Source organism: Mustela putorius, unplaced genomic scaffold, assembly GCF_011764305.1.
Source record: "Mustela putorius furo isolate JIRA1106 unplaced genomic scaffold, ASM1176430v1.1 tig00000129_pilon_pilon_pilon, whole genome shotgun sequence".
NCBI lineage: Eukaryota > Metazoa > Chordata > Mammalia > Carnivora > Mustelidae > Mustela > Mustela putorius.
The window spans coordinates 7,399,362-7,416,298 of NW_025421290.1; the positions used below are offsets into that span (position 1 = coordinate 7,399,362).

The 16,937-nt window shown below is 35.6% G+C and overlaps 1 protein-coding gene across 5 annotated transcripts in view; it reads right to left on the reverse strand.

Annotated features, from left to right (window-relative positions):
- Positions 1 to 235: 235 nt before the first annotated feature.
- Positions 236 to 16,937, reverse strand: part of TXNDC16 (thioredoxin domain containing 16) — a 106,593-nt gene continuing 89,891 nt past the window's right edge. For 4 of the 5 annotated variants that reach the window (XM_004738788.3, XM_004738787.3, XM_013056220.2 and 1 more), the window contains 2 exons: positions 15,808 to 15,998; positions 236 to 588 (listed from right to left, as the gene is read on the reverse strand). In XM_004738788.3, coding sequence (XP_004738845.1) covers positions 323 to 588; positions 15,808 to 15,998 — 457 coding nt within the window. In that variant the 3' untranslated portion in view covers positions 236 to 322. The remainder of the gene's footprint in view (positions 589 to 15,807; positions 15,999 to 16,937) is intronic. The other variant, XM_004738789.3, reaches the window with a different exon arrangement.

Here is a 16,937-nt window from a genome sequence, read left to right on the forward strand (position 1 = left end):
ACAGGAAGGATAAAATACCCACTGCATTTTGAAGACTTGCCCAGAAAATAAAGAATGTAAAATATTATAATTTTGATGTTAACCGAGCTATTTTAGCATACTTACTGGATGAAATATTAAGAATTTCACCTGTGCATTTTTACTTTTTTCTAAAATGTGCTACTAGAAAATTCTAAGTAACATCTATGGCTCACATATTTTCATTAGACAAAACTGGTCTAGAAACCTGAAATGATTTAGTGTTATTTTTTAATAAATTCTTTAGTCTATCAAATAAACTAAAAAGACTATGTAAAGCTCTCCACAGCCCTAGGAAACCAGCTCATAACTCTTTATTATCATGCGTAAATGATTTTCCTCCTTCTTTAAACCAATTACTTCTATTCCAATGCTTTATTCTCAGTGTTTCAATTGGTTCTTTTCTGATTGCTGATTTGTCTTCCTGTTTTTTGTCCTTCTCCGATGCATCTGTTTCTTTTGTACACTCAGGATCTTTCCTTGTGGGATGGTGAGATGCTGCAGCATCCATCATACTTAGAAAATCATAAGCAGGAAGAGGAGGTTTCCATTCCTGAGCAGGTAAAACTGCTGCAAGGAAGATACAGTCAAAGGTTAATAATGAACAGCTATAAAATCATCATATAAATACACTAGAAAATATTTTATTTTGAAAAATATATTTGTAGGAGTAAAGATTTTATCAGTCTTACTTATCTAAATGAAACCAGATTTTTTTATGGTCATTGTCTAAGAAACTTGATACATTTATCATTACTAGCCATTTTCACTTTTTTATATATTTGCAAGCTATTCTAAATAAAGGGTTTAAAAAAAAAAAACATTTGCTTTTTAAAAAAGATTTTATTTGAGAAACAGAGCATGCACAAGCAGGTTGAGCTGCAGAGGGAGAAGTAGACTCCCTGCTGAGCAGGGAGCCAGACGTGGAGCTCAATCCTGGGACTCAAGGATCATGACCTAAGCCAAAGGCAGACACCTAACCAACTGAGTCATCCAGGTGTCCCTAAACATTAGTATTTATAGAGGAAAAAAAAAGGTCCAAATCCAAAATCTCCCAACTAGTTAACCCTTGTTGAGGTTTTAAAAAAAAATAGCAATATGGTAATGAGATTACATACAGATACAAATTAAAATGAAAAGGCCTCCTGCTTTTTACCCTACCCAAATTTATCCCAAAGAATTGTTTTTTTTTTAACTCTAGCATAGTTAACATAGTGTTATATTGGTTGCAAGTGTGTAACATAGTGATTCATTAGTACAATACATTACTCAGTACTCATCACATTAAGTGTACTTTTAATCCCCTTCACTTATTTCACCCACCCACCTCGTCTTTGATAAACATCAGTTCGTTCTCCAGAGTTGAGAGTCTGTTTTTCGGTTTGTCTTTTTAAATTTGTTCGTTTTGTTTCTTAAATTCCACATATAAGTGAAATCATATGGGTATTTGTCTTTCTCTGACTGACTTATTTCACTTAGCATTATACCCTCTAGACCCATCCATGTTGTTGTAAATGACGAGATTTCATTCCTTTTTATGGCTGAGTAATATTCCTGTGGGTTTGTGTGTACACACAGATCTTCCTTATTGACTTAGCTATCAATGGACAGTCTGCTTCCATAATACGGCAATTGTTAATAACGCTGCAATAAAGATAGGAATGCATAGATCTTTTTTGAATTAGATACTGTTTCCATATTCCTTGGGTAAATACTCAGTAGTGGTATTACTGACTGGACCATATGGTAATTCTCTTTTAATTTTTTGAGGAACCTCCATGCTGTTTTCCACAGGAGCTGCACCAGCTTGCAGTACTACCAACAGTGGACAAGGGGTCCTTATTCTCCACATCCTTGTCAATACTTGCTATCTCCTGTATTTTTGATTTTAGCCAATCTGACAGGTGTAAGGTGATATCTCATTGTGGTTTTGATCTGCATTTCCCCGAGGATGAGTGATACTGAGCGTCTTTTCACATTTCTTATTAACCATATGGATGTCTTCTTTGGAGAATTGTCTATTCATATCTTCTGCCCCTTTTTAACTGGATTAATTATTTTGGGAGTGTTAAGTTCTTTATATATTTTGGATACTAACCCTTTATCAAATATATCATTTGCAAATATCTTTTTCTCATTCAGTAGGTTTTCTTCTCATTTTGTTGATTATTTCCTTTGCTGTGCAGAAGTCCTTTATTTTGCTGGGTTCTAATAGTTTAATTTTGCTTTTATTTCTCTTGCCTCAGGAGATGTATTAGAAAAATGTTGCTATGGCCAATGCCAAAGAAATTACTGCCTGTACTTCTAGGATTTTATGGTTCAGGTCTCACATTTATGTCCTTAATCCATTTTAAGGTGTAAGAAAGTGGTTTGTATATAGCTGTCCTATACATTTGCTAAATAGGCTGTCTTTTTCCCACTGCATATTCTCACTTCCTTTGTCAAAGATTAATTGACCATATAATCATGGGTTTATTTCTGGGCTCTCTATTCTCCATTGATCTATGTGCCTATTTTTGTGTCATTACCATACTGTTGTGATTACCACAGCTTTGTTGTATGTCTTGAAATCTGGGATTGTTCTTGTTTTGTTCTTCTTGCACAAGATTGCTTTTGCTATTCAGGGTCTTTTCTGGTTCCAAACAAAGTACACAAGTGCTTGTTCTACTTCTGTGAAAAATTTTGTTGGTACTGCGATAGGGATTGCGTTAAAATCTGTTGATTGCCTTGAGTAGTATGGATATTTTAACAATATTGATTCTTCCAACCCATGAGCATGGCATAACTTAACATTTATGTTGTCTTTGTTTCATCATTTTATAGTTTTCACAGCACAGGTCTTTTGCCTCCTTGGTTAAGTTTACTCCTAGATATTTTATTATTTTGGGTGCAATTTTAGATGGGACTGTTTTCTTCTCTTTCTGCTACTTCATTGTTAGTGTACAGAAATGCAACAGATGTTTATTGACTGTATCCTGCAACCTTAAGGCATTCATTATCAGTTCTAGTCATTTTTTGGTGGAGTCTTCAAGGGTTTAACCACTTCTTTTAGGTTGTCCAATTTGTTGACATAGACTTTACCATAATATTCTCTTATAATCCTTTATATTTCTGTGCTGTCAGTTGTTACTTCTCCTCTACAACTTCTAATTTTGAGTCCTCTCTTTTTCATTATCTGGCTAAAAGGTCTATCAATTCTGTTATCTTTTCCAAGAACCAGCTCCTAGTTTCACTGATCTATTGTGTTTTTTTTAGTTTCTATTTCCTTTATATCTGCTCTGATCTTTATTATTTCCTTCCTTCTACTGGTTTCAGGTTTTGTTAGTTCTTTTCTGCCTCTTTTAGGTGTAAGGTTAGGTTATTTGAAATTTTTCTTGTTTTTTGAGGTAGGCCTGTATTGCTATAAGCTTCCCTTCCAGAACAACTTTTGTTATACCCCAAAGATCTTGCACTCTTAGTTTTCATTTTCCTCATATCTATTTTTTTATTTTCTCTTTGATTTCTTGGTTGGCTCACTGACACTTCATGGATATCTCCTATTGTGTTGTGAGTGTCCTACTACTGTAGTTAAGCTGCTTTTGCCTCAGGCCAGTCATCTGCTATGGCTCTTTGCCTGTGGTGGACAGGGATTAATCTCTGTGTTGTTAGTGAGACAGTCTGGGGTCACAGTGGGCTTGAGTAGGACCAGGTGTTTGCCAGAGATAAGGTAGCATGGGGCACTTTCCCTGTGTTGTCCCCTGAGAAGCTTCTGTTCTGGGCAGGGTCTGCAGCCAGGTTGGGTATCTGCCCCTATCCTACTGCTGGGGCTGAAGCTGGACTAGTGTGTGGCTGTCTACCCCTCTCCCCAGAGCAGGAGTTACCTTGGAATGGTACTGGCCCCTGTTGTGGCTACTTGTACACTGCTTGTGGCACCACTTTAGATAGGCTCTAGCCAAGGGTGGATTGGAAGGTTATGTCCACAGGAGAACACAGGGAGGTAGGCAAGTTAGGTGGAGAGTGTTGTCACTGAGCTGGGTCCCCCAGGTATCCATGTATCTATGCTGAGGGGAAGGGGAAAGAAATGGTGCCTGCCAGCTCCTCTCTTCCCAGAGAAGTCTCCTATAGATTCCTGCCACTCCGGCACACACTTTGAGGTTAGTAAATAAATATCCTGATACACCCGAAGCGTTTTTACTTTGCTTCTATGCTGTATCTCTGTTGGGCTCTTTGTTGTGCTATCTCTTTAAGGGTAGGGGAATCTGCCCTCCAGGTTCTCCAAGGGCCCAGTCTGTTGACTTTTTAAGCTCTAGGCATTAAGCACCACTGATTTTAAGAACTTATGAAATTAGGCCCCTCTGGTTTTCAAAGTCAAATGCTGTGTGGATTCATCTTCCTCATGCAGGTTCCTCCATGCCTTTCGTGCTTGGTGTGAGGGTCCGTTTCTCTCTCCTGTGTGCCCACAGGGTCCCTCCTTTTTGAGACAGTCCTGAAAGTTGCTGAGCTCCCAACCATGTGTCCACCCTTTATACCTTCTTCAGAGTAGCCCCTTCATTCAGCTTTGGAGAGTCTGTTCCACCAGTCTTTAGGTTGTTTTCGGGTTTTTACACTGACATAGGTGTGTGTTATCTAGTTGTATCCATGGGATGGGCTGAGCTTTTTCTTACTCTGTTGTCTTCCCCAGAAACTCGCCTGGAACTATTTCTTATGAATCATTCCAGAAAAAAGTTTTGGAACATACACGCTTATTTAGACAAGTATTTCTTTACATTTTTTTTAAATGTCTATTTCTTTTTTTTTTTTTTTAAGATTTTATTTATTTATTTGACAGAGAGAGAGATCACCAGTAGGCAGAGAGGCAGGCAGAGAGGGAGGGAAGCAGGCTCCCCGCCAAGTAAAGAGCCCGATGCGGGGCTCGATCCCAGGACCCTGAGATCATGACCTGAGTTGGAGGCAGAGGCAGGCACCCCTTCTTTACTTTTTTTTTTTTTTTAAATTTATTTGACAGATCACAAGTAGACAAAGAGGCAGGCAGAGAGAGGAAGGGAAGCAGGCTCCCCACTGGGCAGAGAGCCCGATATGGGGCTCGATCCCAGGACACTGGGATCATGACCTGAGCTGAAGGCAGAGGCTTCAACCCACTGAGCCACCCAGGCGCCCCCTTCTTTACATTTTTTTAAAGCACTTTGTTTTTGAAACTTTTTTCTTAAAATTGAGTATAGTTGACACATAGTGTTCTACTACTTTCAGGTGTGTAGCATAGTGCTTCAAAAAGTTTATATGTTGTGCTATGCTCACCACAAGAGTAGTTACCATCTGTCACCACACAACACAATAAGTTTATATTTTATATTGTATCAACTATATTCCCTATGCTACACCTTTCATCCCAATGACTTATTCATTCCATAACTAGAAGCCTGTGTCTCCCACTCCCCTTCATCTGTTTTTCCCATCTCCCACCCCTTCCTTCCAGCAATCTTCAGTTTGTTGTCTATAGTTACAGGTCTGATTCTTTTTGTTTATTTTTGTTTGTTTGCTTTTTGATTCCACATATTAGTGGAATCATATGGTATTTTTCTTTCTCAGTCTGACTTATTTCACTTAGCATAATACCCTTAGGTCCATCCACATTGGTAAGGATGTACAGTAAAAGGAACCCTTGTGTACTATAGGTGGGAATGTAAACTGGTATAGCCAATGTGGGAAACAGTATGGAAGTTCCTCAAAAAATTAAAAATAGAAATACCATATGATTCAATAATTCTGCTACTAGTATTTACCAAAAGAAAACAAAAAGACTAACTTGAAAATATATATGTAACCCTGTTTATTGCATGATTTACAATAGTGAAGATATGGGTGCAACCCAAGTATCCAATGATAGATGTTTTTGAACCTTTTGATTACCCTTTGCATATACTTTATGAAAACAAGCTCATTTTGTAAAAGTAACTATAGATAAGGAATAATTAAAAATTGCTACAGAATCAACTGTATGATAAACAGACAGCAATTAGTGTCTTAGATGGGCTTCACAGTAGTGAATCTGAACATTATTTTAAAACTAGTCATTGGAAGAGGAAAACTGATTTAATCTGATAATATATATAAGTAAATTAGCCAACTCTTCTCTATTTACAAAAACATTTTAGAATTTAGGTACCCATATAAAATGCTATTTTGAGAAGGAAATGTGCAAAGTAAACCGTTAAAAGATAAATTCCAGTGAAAGAACCTCTGCACAATTACATGAAAAAAATAATAATAAATGTTGATAAAACACAAACTTGAGCATCTCTCATAAATCAAATAAATACCTTTAAAGGCTTAGGAAATTCATATAGATTCTGATTTCTGGAGGCAAATTAAGAGCTCCAACAAAAATCTGCATAAATAACATACAGTTTATATATACTCTATATAATTTCCTCATGTAGACTCAATTATATGAAATTCTAGAACATGGTACATCAGGAAGGTATTAAATTTAAGCTACACCTGTAGTTGATATTTAAAATGACCATTGCCAGGTTAGCAGATTCAAAAGTGACCAATAGCTAAAATATTTTCTTGAACATAAGGAATAAGTAAGAGTATGAATAACTGTAGTTTGCAAGATGCAGATAAAGTATCTTTTTTTAAAAAAGATTTTATTTATTTGAGAGACAGAGACAGCGAGAGAGACTGTGTATGAACTGAGGGAGGCACAGGGGGAGAGGAAGCAGAAGACTCCACCCTGAGCCGTGATCCTGAGATCATGACCTGAGCTGAAGGCAGATGCTTAACCAACTAAGCCACCCAGGCACCAGGATATTAAAGTATCTTTAAGGAAAGTCCAACTTAAAACATAATAAATATTTAGGTTATTTATTTTTTAAGGTAAACACTGCAGCCTAGTAGTCTGGCATGATGGCAAAATGCCTGAAAGTAGGCATCTCAATTCTGTTAATTATTTGCTAAGAAAACTATGTAGAGGTCCTGGATGTTTGCCATGGCAAATAAAAATGTACTCTCATCATGTATGAATAATAAACGCTTTGTAATGATAATGACAACAGTAATATTTATTGATCCTTCACTTTGTACTAGACATTATTGTTTTAATCTTTACAACCCCATGCAGTAAGTATAATTTTCATCCCAATTTTATAAATGAGAAAATCAAGACCTAGAACATAGAACTTGAAGGTTAAATGGAAATCTTGAATAAGAATAGCCAGTGGTCACAATTTCATATAACTTAAGATGTGCAGCAAGACACACATGGCACCACATTACAGATTCAGGCTTTTCTGGGAGTAGCTACAACACCCCAATCTCCAATCTGTCTCTCAAAGTGTGGTAAGATTGGGTCCTGTTGGCACAGAAGACAGGACCAGATACACAGAAGTACTGCTCAGTTTGCTTCTTTCCTGCTGCAGAGGCTATAGGAATAATTTAAGAATAGAACACTGATACAAAGAAATGATGGAAACCCCTCAAAAGGTGAGTTAGCAAAGGCATTAACAAAATTACACATGCTAGTCTCCCAGGAAACTAAAAATAATAATAATTCTGGTTCTTTCCTCTTGGTAATGATTTGAGTTGAAGAATCAAAGCCCTATAGATGCTCCCTGTAGGATAGATCTCCATAAAACTAACAATAATACTTCAGATTTCACACATTACAAAGTACCTTTACATACATAATTTTACTTGATTTTTAAAATAAGTATGCGAGAGGCACCTGGGTGGCTCAGTCGGCTAAGCGTATGCCTTTGGCTCAGGTCACGATCTCAGGGTCCTGGGATCAATCCCCATGTCGGGCTCCCTACTCAGCAGGAGTCTCCTTCTCCTCCTCCCCTCCCCCTCCCCCTTGCTTGTGCTCATTCTCTCTCTCTCTCTTTCAGATAAATAAACTTTAAAAATCTTTTAAAAAATTTATGTATGTGACATAAAGGAGGAACTATTAATCTCACTTCATAGTTGCAGAGGAGGAAACAAAGACTTGCCTAGAGCCACACCATTAATAATCAAGGGGATTGGATTATAAGGTCAGGTTTTTGTACCTTTGAACATCACCACCTTTTTTATTATTTTTATTTTTTTAACTGAAGTACTGTTGACACACAATATTAGCTTCAAGTATACAATAGAATGATTTGACATTCATATACATTACGAAATTATCACCATTATCTAGTTACTATCTGTCACCATACAAAAACAGAATATTAACTGTATTCCCTAGGATGTACTTTTCATCCCCATGACTTATAATTGAAATTTGTACCTCTTACTCCCCTTTACCTATTTTGTCCATCCCTCCCACACTGCCCACCCCTCTGAAAACCTGTGTCTGTTTCTGTTTTGTTCATTTGTTTTTTAGATTCCATGTATAGGTAATATCACATAGTATTTGTGTTCTTATTTCACTTGGCCTAATACTCTCTACATCCATCTATGCTGTCATGAATGGCTAGATTTCATTCTTTTTTATGGCCGAGCAATACCCCATTGTTTAGTATAAATATCACACCTTCTTTTTCCATTCATCTATCAAAGGACACTTGTGTTGCGTCCATACCTTTGTTCTTGTAAATAATGCTACAGTAAACATAGGGGTTCATGTATCTTTTCAAATTAGTGTTTTCAGTTTCTTGTGTAAATACTCAGAAGTGGGATTACTAAGTCACATGGTATTTCTATTTTTAATCTCTTGAGGAAATACCATACTGTTTTTCATAGTAGCTGTACCAATTTACATTCCCACCAACAGTCCACAAGGGTTTTCTCTTTTCTCCACATCCTTGCCAATACTTAATATTTCTTGTCTTTTTGATATTAGCCATTCTGATTAGTATGAGATGATACTTCATGGTGTTTTGATTTGCATTTCCCTGATGATGAGGGATGTTGAACATCTTTTTTTTTAATTTATTTTTTAATTTTTTTTCAGTGTTCCAAAATTCATTGTTTATGCCCCACACCCAGTGATCCATGCAATGTGTCTCTTGGCCATCTGTATGTCTTCTTTGGAAAAATGTCTACTTAGGTCCTTTGCCCAGTTTTAAATAGGACTATTTGTTTTCTTGATGTTGAGGTATATGCATTCTTTATACATTTTAGATATAAGCCCCTTACTGGATATATCATTTGCAAATATCTTCCCCATTAAGTAGGTTGTCTTTTCATTTTGTTGATGGTTTCCTTTGCTGTGCAAAAGCTTTTTAGGTTGATACAGTCTCAACTGTGTTTTTATTTGTTTCCCTTAACTCAGGACCATTCAAAAAAATATTGCTAAGGCTGATGATCTCCAAGAGTTTATTGCCCATGTTCTAAGAGTTTTATAATTTCGGTTCTTACCTTTAGGACTCTAATCCATTTTGAATTTGTTTTTGTGTATGGTATAAGAAAGCGATGCAGCTTCACTCTTTGCCATGTAGCAGACCAGTTTTCCCAACACCTTTTATTAAAGAAACTGTCTTTTCCCACTGTATATTCTGGCCTCATTTGCTAAAGATTAATTAACCTTATAAGTGTGGGTTTATTTGTAGGCCCTCTCTTTAGTTCCATTGATCCATGTGTCTATTTTTGTACCAGTACCATTCCATTTTGATTAATATAGCTTTGTAATACTGTTCAAAAACTAGGATTGTGATACCTCCAACTTTGTTGTTCTTTCTCAAGATTGCTTTGGCAGTCCTTTGTTATTTCATACAAATTTTAGGATTATTTGTTCTAGTTCTGAGAAGATATCCTTGGTATTCTAATAAGGACTGCATTAAATCTGTAGATTTCTTTCAGCAGCATGGACAGATTAATAATATTCTTCTAATTCATGAGCATGGAATATCTTTTTGTTTGTCTTCAGAGTATAGGTCTTTTACCTCCTTGGTTAAATATTTTCCTAGGTATTTTATTCTTTTTGATACAGATGTACCTGAACTGTTTGCTTAATTCCTCTTTCCACTAGTTCACAATTAGTGTATAGAAACACAACAGATTTCTGAATATTAACTTTGCATCATGCAACTTTACTGAATTCATTTATCAGTCCTAATAGTCTTTTGGCTCTAATAGTTTTTTAGTGGAGTTTTTAGAATTTTGTATATATAGTATCAGGTCATCTGCAAATAGTGACAGTTTTACTTCTTATTAATTTAGATACCTTTTATTTCTTTTTCTTGTCTGATTACTATGTCTAGGATTTCCACTACTATGCTGAATAGGAGTAGACATCTTTGTCTTTTTCCTCATCTTAAAGGAAAAGCTTTCAATTTTTCTTCATTGAGTATGATGTTAGCTGTGGGTTTGTTGTTTATGGCTTTTATTATATTGAGGTATACTCCCTCTATACTCATTTTGTTGAGCATTCTTATTATGAATGGATATTGAATTTTGCCAAATGCTTTTTCTGCATTGAGATGATTGTATAATTTTTATCTTTAAATTTGTTAATGTGTAACATGATGATTGATTTGCAGATACTGAACCATTTTTGCATCCCTGAAATATTTTCCACTTAATCACACTAAATGACCTTTTCAACATATTTTTTAATTCAATTTGCTAATACTTTGTTATAAATTTTTGCATCTAGGGGCATCTGGGTGACATAGTCAGTTAAATATTCAACTCTTGGTTTCAGCTCAGGTTATAATCTCAGGGTCTTGAGATCAAGCCATACATCTGGCTCCATGCTCAGCACAGAGTCTACTTGGGACTCTCTTCTTCTCCTCTGCCCCTCCCCCAATGCTCTTTCTCTAATATAAAAATAAATCTAAAAAAAAACCAAAAAAAACATCTTTGCATCTATGTTCATCAGGGATAGTGGTCTGTAATTTCTTCTTCTCCTTCCTCCTCCTCTTTCTCTCTTCCTTCTCCTCCTCCCTTCCTTCCCCTCCCCCACCTTCTTCTTTGGTAGTATCTTTGCCTAGTTTGGGTATCAGGGTAATGCTGGCCTTGTAGAATAAATGTGGAAGAATTCTTTCCTCTCGTACTTTTTGGAATAGTTTGAAAAGAATACGTATTACTTCTTCTTTAAATGTTTGGTAGAGGGGCACTTGGGTGGCTCAGTGGGTTAAGCCGCTGCCTTCAGCTCAGGTCATGATCTTAGGGTCCTGGGATTGAGCCCCACATCAGGCTCTCTGCTCAGCAGGGAGCCTGCTTCCCCATCTCTCTCTGTCTGCCTCTCTGCCTACTTGTGATCTATCTGTCAAATAAATAAGTAAAATCTTCTAAAAAATTTTTTAAATAAATAAATAAATGTTTGGTAGAATGGGATTCACCTGTGAAGCCTTCTGGTCTAGGACTTTTGCTTGTTAGAAGTTTTTTGATTATTGATTCATTTTTGGTAGGAGTAATTGATTTATTCACATTTTCTATTTTTTCCTGATAGTTTTGCAAGTTTGGAAATTTCTAGGAATGTATCCATTTCTTCTAGGTTGTACAATTTTTTATCATATAATTTTTCATGGTAGTCTCTTACAATCCTTTGTACTTCTGGGATGTTGGTTATAACTTCCCTTTCACTTCTGAGTATATTTGAGTCCTCTTTCCCAATTGAGTCTGGATAAAGGTCTATCAATTTTGTCTTTTTAAAGAACCAAATCTTAGTTTCATTGATCTTTTCTCTTTTTTTAGTTTCCAATCCTTTATTTCCATTCTAATCTTTATTATGTCCTTCCTTCTACAACTCTGGGCTTTGTTCTTTTTCTAGTTCTCTTAGGTATAAGGTTGGATTGTTTGAGATTTTTCTTGTTTCTTGATGGAGGCCTATATTGCTATAGCCTGCCCTCTTAGAAATGTTTTTGCAGCCTGCCTCCCCAAAGATTTTGAACTTATGTGTTTCCATTTTCATTTGCCTATAGGTTTTTTTTTTTAATCTCCTCTTTGATTTATTTACCCATTGGTTGTTTAATGACTCGCTGTTTAACTTCTGTGTGTTTATGGGGTTTTTTCTCCAGCCTTTTTCTTCTTCTTCTTCTTTTTTTTTTTTTTAAAGATTTTATTTATTTATTTGACAGAGAGAAATCACAAGTAGATGGAGAGGCAGGCAGAGAGAGAGAGAGAGGGAAGCAGGCTCCCTGCTGAGCAGAGAGCCCGATGCAGGCCTCGATCCCAGGACCCTGAGATCATGACCTGAGCCGAAGGCAGCGGCTTAACCCACTGAGCCACCCAGGCGCCCCCTTTTTCTTCTTCTAATTAATTTCTAGTCCCATACCATTGTGGTGGAGGGAAAATGCATGATATGATTTCAGTCTCTTTGAATTTATTGAGACTTGTTTTGTGGCCTAACCTGTGATCTACCCCATAGAATGTTTCATGTGTACTTGTAAAGAATGTGTACTCTGCTGTTTTTGGATGAAATGTTCTATATAATGTTAAGTCCATTTGATCTAGTATGTCATTCAAAGCCACTATTTTCCCTATATTCAGTTCAGGTGTTCTCTATCCATTGACATAACTGGGGTGTTAAAGTCCCCTATCAGTATTGTATTACTGTCAATTTCTCCCTTTGTGTCTTTTTTTTTTTTTAAGATTTTATTTATATGAGGGAGGGGAAAAGTGAGAGATAGAACACAAGTGGAGGGGGAGGGGCAGAGGGAAAAGCAGATCCTCCCACTGAGCAGGGAGATAGACATGAGGCTTGATCCCAGAACTCCAGGATCATGACCTGAGCCAAAGGAAAATACTTAACCAACTGAGCCACCAAGGTGCCCCTCCTTTTATGTCTGTTAATATTTGCTTTATATAATTAGGTGCTCCTCTACTGGGTACCTAGATATTTACAACTGTTTTATCTTCTTGTTGGATTGATCCCTTTATTATTGTTATGCTCTTCACTGTCCCTCATTATAGTCTGTTTTAATATTTATATTGCCTGACATAAATATTATTCACCCTTTCTTTTCATTTCCATTTGCATGAAATATCTTTTCTCATCCTTTCACTTTCAATCTAAGTGTATCTTTAAGTCTGAAGTGAGTCTCTTGTAGGAAGCACATAATTGGGCCTTGTTCTTTCATCTATTTAGTCACTCTGTATCTTTTGATTGGAGCATTTAGCCCACTTAAAGTAATTATTGAGGGGTGCCTAGCTGACTCAGTCAGTAGAGCATGTGACTCTTGATCTTGGGGTTGTGAGTTTGAGCCCCATGTTGGATGTGGAAATTACTTAAAAATAAAATCTTTAGGGACACATGAGTGGCTCCATTGGTTAAGTAACTGCTTTAGACTCAAGTCATGATCCCAGGGTCCTGGAATCGAGTCCCGCATTGGACTCCTTGCTCGGTGGGGAGCCAGCTTCTCCCTCTGCCTGCCACTTTCCCTGCTTGTGTTCTCTCTCTCTGACAAATAAATAAATAAAATCTTTAAAAATAATAAGGTAAAAAAAATGTAATTATTGATAAGTGTATACTTATTGCAATTTTATTAATGGTTTTCTGGCTGTATTTGTAGTTCTCTGTTCCTTCTCTCGTCCTCCTCCCTTGTGATTTGATGACTTTAACGTTATGTTTGAATTCCTTTCTCTTTATTTTTTGAGTATCTATTATAGAGTTTTGGTTTGTGGTTACCATGAGGTTCATATATAACATACTACATATATAGCAGTTCATTTTAAGTTTATGGTCACTTAAGTTTCAAAATATTCTAAAAGCACTACATTTTTACTATTTCCCCCACACCCCAAGTCTTATGTTTCTGGTGTCATATTTTACATATTTTTATTCTGTGTGTCAATTATTTTAGAGATGACTGATGTTACTACATTTGCCTTTTAATATTCATGCTAGTTATAAGTGACTGATCCACTATCTTTGTTTGCTTTTAACAGTGATTTTTTTTCTTTCATAATTTTCTTCTGGTTATAGCCTTTTCTTTTCCATTTAAATAATTTCCTTTAACATTTCTTGCAAGGCTGGCTTACTGATGATGAGCTTCTTTAACTTTTGTTTGTCTGGAAAACTCTTACTCTTTCCTTCAATTATCACACCATAACTACAAAATGACAACACCTCATTTGAGTCTATAAAATAGCAATGCAGATAGAGAAGTGAACACAGAGTGAAGAGTTCAAAACCTACAACTGAAAGGACCCCGATACCACGTGACCAGAATGAGTGAGTCAGAGATGAGTGATAACACAGAGATGAGTGATAACCATGATAACCATGTAACAATATGGTTACTTAATTTTTCACATTTCCTGGGAAAATATTAAAATTAAAACCTAATAATGGCCATCTAAGACCACCCAGAATAGCCAGAATCATCTTGGAAATAAAGAACAAAGTTGGAGGATCAAATCTCCCAATTTAAAACCAACTATAAAGCCATAGCAAGATAGTGTGGTACTGGCATAAGGACAGATACAAAAACATGTACAGGAATGGTCACAGCAGCACTATTCATAATAGCCAAAAAGTGGTGAAACCCAAATGCCCAACTGGTGACTAAATAAATGTGGTATACCAATACAATGAAATATTCATCCATAAAAAGGTATGAACTATTGATTCATGTTAATAACATCAATGATCCTTGAAAACTTATACTAAGGGAAAAAGCCAGATCCAAAGGCCACATATTCTATGATTCCATTTATATAAATTGTCCAGAAGAGGCAAATACAGAGACAGAAAGTAATTGCCAGGGAGTGGAGGGAAGGAGAAGACAGAGTGACTGCTAATGGGTAAGGGGTTTCTTTTTTGGGGTGATGAAATGTTCTGGAATTCAACAGTGATAATGGTTGCATGACCTTGTGAATATACCAAAAGTACTGAGTTGTACACTTTAAAAGGATGAACTTTATGGTATGTGAGTTATATTTGACTATAAAAATATCACCCATAGGCAAGTTAAACATAGTTAAAACTGCCTAACTTAACAGAAATGAAGCAGACCACCTGGGAAGAACAGGTGTGCTGCAATGACTGACACTTAAATTAGGTATCTGATTAAATATACACAAATATACATAATGGTAGATTCACACTGTGCCAGCTGGCTGAGAAACAATATAACACTGAATTGGAATTTGTACACAAGAAATGTATTTGTATACATATACATACATATTTATATACACACATCCCCTATTTCAGGACTCCATCATAGAACAATGACAAAATATAATATAGTTCAACTGATATCCAATAACAAAATCTTTGGGTAGTATCTTAGGAGGTTTTCATTACATCAAATTTCATACCATTTCCTCAATAGACAAATGATCTAGTCCATTACATCTTATTTAAATTATAGCAACAGGCCCGTTAACTACAATTGTACATAAATCAACATATACGTCTATACCACAGATATAAATTCACATATATTTTAGAAAAGTAGAGACTATCACATATCATAAACCAGCATCATAAAATGACCAAGATCTATCTTCTTATGGTTCAAAATTTTGGCTCTGAGTAAGAGATACAGTTTGGAATCCAAAGTTCCTCATTTACTGCTTAATTATTTAACTTTGAACTAGTTACCTAAGTCTTCTACAGGTAGCAATACTTCCTATGACTCTCAGGAGAATTCAATGAGTGAATCACTTAGCATTGTGCTAGACACCTGTTCAGTATTCAATAAACGTTTGTTATTACTATCATTAAATTTAATAAAATGGAATGGAATGGAACTTATTTTCTGGGGTAATAAATACCACAAAGAAGACTGTCCACGGACAATGCTATAACATATTAATATTTAAGATACTTACAAACATTACAATCAACTCATTCTAGCATATATTAGCTATAATTCAAGTCTAAAAATGTATGAAAACAGAGAACTCTGTGTATTAAAACAGAAAACTTACTGATATGACTCTCAAGTCCTGCTTCTAGTTTCTTCAGCCACAATAAAAGGTTTTGTTCCTTGATGGCCTGGTCTGATGGAAATGCAAATACTTGGCCACCTGAATGCAGATTGACCACAACAATAAGAGGAAGGGGAGGCAGAGCGTCAAAATATGCCTGTAAGATTCCTCGTCCTGCAGGAGTATTCTGTCTGCAAAAGGGAGCAATTGAATCCATTAGTATTGCTTTTTATAATAAAATTATGAAAACAACAGGCTGTAGAACATTAAACTTTAAATATAGTATCATATCATTAGGTTTATTTTATAAAAAGATATCCTAAAATCCAAGAGATCTATAACTATGTTATCAGTGATCAGATTCAGTTAGAAACTCAGAAATGAGTTTCTTTTAACATGGGCATTGTGTTTCTCTTAGGAGGAAAAAACAAAGGTAGTCAGTGACTATTTTCATGAAAACCAGTCATAGTTCAAAGATTTGTCAATTTGGGTTTGATAAAATCAATAGATTCCTCCCAAAGTTGAGCCAAGTATCAGATCACTTATCAGCTTAAAAATTAAATGGTTACAAACTATAAAATAGTAAGATATTTATAATAAATACTTCTCCAAATAAAGTTCTTTTTCCTCAGAAATAAAGGGGTTAATTTCAAATTAAAAATATTTTTTTAAAAGTTCGGCCATACACAAAAACCACAACTTTTAAGATACCTAGGTTTCCTAAAACAGGAACAAAATGTTTTATGTTCCTAAAACATAAAAATATTTTCATGGAAAATACTGTTTTACTCTGAGATATCTACAAAGCCCTGGGAAATTTTTGTCTTAAGCAGTATGTTGTACTGTTGGTGATCTCTTCACAGAAAAAAAAAAATGTACATTGTCCCATTCTTGTAATAAATCTCTTTTCATTTGATGAATCTGAACAACAAATAGAGTGTATTTATGTGAACTGTGTTCAGACATTAAATGGAACACAAGCCATACATTTAGAAAACATAAAAGAAAATATTGCAGACAAATGCACTAAAAATTATCTGTAACATAATAGGTTGCATTTTAAAAATATAAAAGTACAGAAAAAGGAACTGAAGAAAAATGCCAAAATATCACAATGTTTATTTTTCTGT